General features: G+C 36.2%; 1 protein-coding gene across 1 annotated transcript in view; it reads left to right on the top strand.

Moving 5' to 3' along the window:
* COMMD10 (COMM domain containing 10) overlaps positions 1 to 2,516 on the top strand; it is a 348,337-nt gene that overhangs the window by 85,633 nt on the left and 260,188 nt on the right. The window contains exon 5 of the mRNA XM_006870525.1: positions 440 to 550. Within this exon, the coding sequence (XP_006870587.1) occupies positions 440 to 550 (111 nt within the window). The remainder of the gene's footprint in view (positions 1 to 439; positions 551 to 2,516) is intronic.

Genomic DNA, 2,516 nt, shown 5'->3' with positions numbered 1-2,516 from the left:
GCTGTCTGGCCATCTGGCAAACCGGAAGTCCCTCTAGAACATTTATTTTTATAATGCAATTGTTGTTAGGTGCCGTTGAGTTGGTTCCAACTCAGAGCAACCCTGTGTAGGGTTTCTGAGGAGCAGCTGGTGAGTTTGAACTGTCCACCTTGTGGTTCAGTCCAGCCTTTCTCTCCAGTGCATTATCCTGCATTGCCACACCAGTAGGGTATATTTAAAAATAAATTTTGCTGTTTCGTTTGACAGACATGGCAAGAGACCAGTCTAATGAGTTCAAAGGTATATATTACATAGTATGCAGGTTGAAGGAGCTTTTGAGACTGACTTCTAATAAGTCTGTGCTACCTATGTTCATTCTTGTGGAATGGAAATTTGTGTGAAGTTGCGTGTTTTCTGTCTTCTATACCACCTGATTTCAATCTGCACTTGTCTTTTATAGCTGGAGACCGTTGATTGGCAACTTAACCTTCAGATGGCACACTCTGCTCAAGCAAAACTGAAATCTCCTCAAGCTGTGTTGCAACTAGGAGTGAGCAATGAAGATTCAAAGGTAAGAATTGGAATAATATTGAAATAATGCATTTTGCACTTTATTGTTTGGAAATCCTGGGAGGTGCAAGCAGTTAATTGCTTGACCATTAGCTAGTAGGTTGGCAGATCAAACCTACCCAGAGGTACTTTGGAAAACAGGCCTGGTGATCTGCTTCTGACAAGTAACAGCCTTGAAAATCCTGTGGAACAATTTTATTCTGCACATGTGTTCACCATGAGTTTGAACCAACTCAAGAGAAACTGACAAACCAACTACTTTATTCTTACTAGGGTGTTTTCTGGATTGAAATTTTAACCATAATTCAATTGAAATTAAGAAACAAGGATTAACAAATCAGCAGATCTTTATTTATAGCAGGGTTTAATGCCAGGTTTAAATATCCTTTTGTTGTTGATTTTGGGAAATAACTTTCAAGATGTTTTCCTTCTAGGGCTTTTATACAATGTTTTCTTTTAAATTCTGCAATGGAAAAAATTGATGGAGGCTCTATAAAATTATGGAGTCCTGATGTGGTGCTGTAGTCGAAGCACTGGACCGTAAGGTCAGTTTGAACCGCATGGTCAGCAGTGCCATCTCACCAGCTGCTCCTCAGAAACCCTATACCCTATACAGGGTCGCTATGAGTTGGAACTGACTTGACGGCACCTAACAACAACATATAAAATTATACTTTTAAGTGTTAGATAGTCATGGATATCCTTGGATATTTTGTATTTTAAGCTATGCAGAGGTGATATTGTTTGTTATCCAGGCAGTTCCTGGAATATGATGATGATATGAATTATGTTTGTGTATGGCTGTAGTGTGTGTGCATGCATTTAAAATACCAGCTCTTGGAAAATAGGATTTCTTCTTTAGCATTAATTTCAGAATAACTTGAACATGGTTTTTAAGGGTCAAAGAGTTGTCATAGAAAAACATTTCTTACTGTGGCATATAGAGAAACATGTACTTCGGATATCAACTTTTTATTTTATTTTTTCATTCGTTATAATGGAGAAATGGGAAGCATTTTTTGAACAGATGAGACTTTATCTCATCTTAAGACATAAAATAGAATTTTGAATGAGGTATTATGGAAGATCTGAGGAAAGAGGGTTTTCTATCGCTGAATACAGTTTGAGAATAATGGAATCAGTGTCATTATTTACAATGATCAGTGAAATACAGGCCTAATTCATTATTATTAGCACTTTCACTATTATTAGTTCTGTCATGTATACTTTTGTCTTCCTGAATGAAGTGTGGTACACTTTGAGGGCTGAGACCAGTGCCTGCCCAGGTTATGTATCTTTAAAATTTTACACCACTGACATGCTCATCTCATATATAATTTATTTGAAAATGTCATTTCATGTTCATTTTCACTAGAAAATAGTATATGTTTAGTGAATGAGTCAGATTGACTGATATATTTTCTCTGTTCTGCAATTTAGTAGCTAACCTTGTGCAAGTTACTTATCTTTATGAAGCTCAGTTTCTTCACCTGTAAAATTAGATAGTAGTGTCTGTCTCACATAGTTTTTGTGAAGATTAAATGACTCAGTTTATATAATACCCTTAGTTCAATGACCTACTATTACAGTAAATAGTAAAGGCTAGCTTCTGCTGTCATTACAATTACCAGTATTTTCTGAGTGAATTAAAAAATAAATCCCTTTATTTTAAGCCAATTTTTCAATAAATGTATTGCTTGATAAAATTGATCTTGTCTTTTCTCTCTCTTATATTTCTTTACTATGTTTTCCGTATTTATGCTTACTAGGATTTGGGAAGGGAAAGGACAGCATCACTTAAAGAAGGCATTCTTTTAGGTATAGCTCTGAAATACAAAGGTATAAACTGGGATTACTCCATGAATGAAAATACATATGTATGTACCTATAAGGAGCTCTGGTAGCGTAGTGGTTACGAATCGGGCTGCGAACCTTAAGGTCAGCGGTTCGAAACTACCAGCCGCTCC

The sequence above is a fragment of the Chrysochloris asiatica genome, unplaced genomic scaffold, assembly GCF_000296735.1.
Source record: "Chrysochloris asiatica unplaced genomic scaffold, ChrAsi1.0 scaffold00143, whole genome shotgun sequence".
Lineage (NCBI taxonomy): Eukaryota > Metazoa > Chordata > Mammalia > Afrosoricida > Chrysochloridae > Chrysochloris > Chrysochloris asiatica.
The sequence above is the reverse complement of the archived record's forward strand: the minus strand, read 5'-3'. Positions and strand labels throughout refer to the sequence as shown.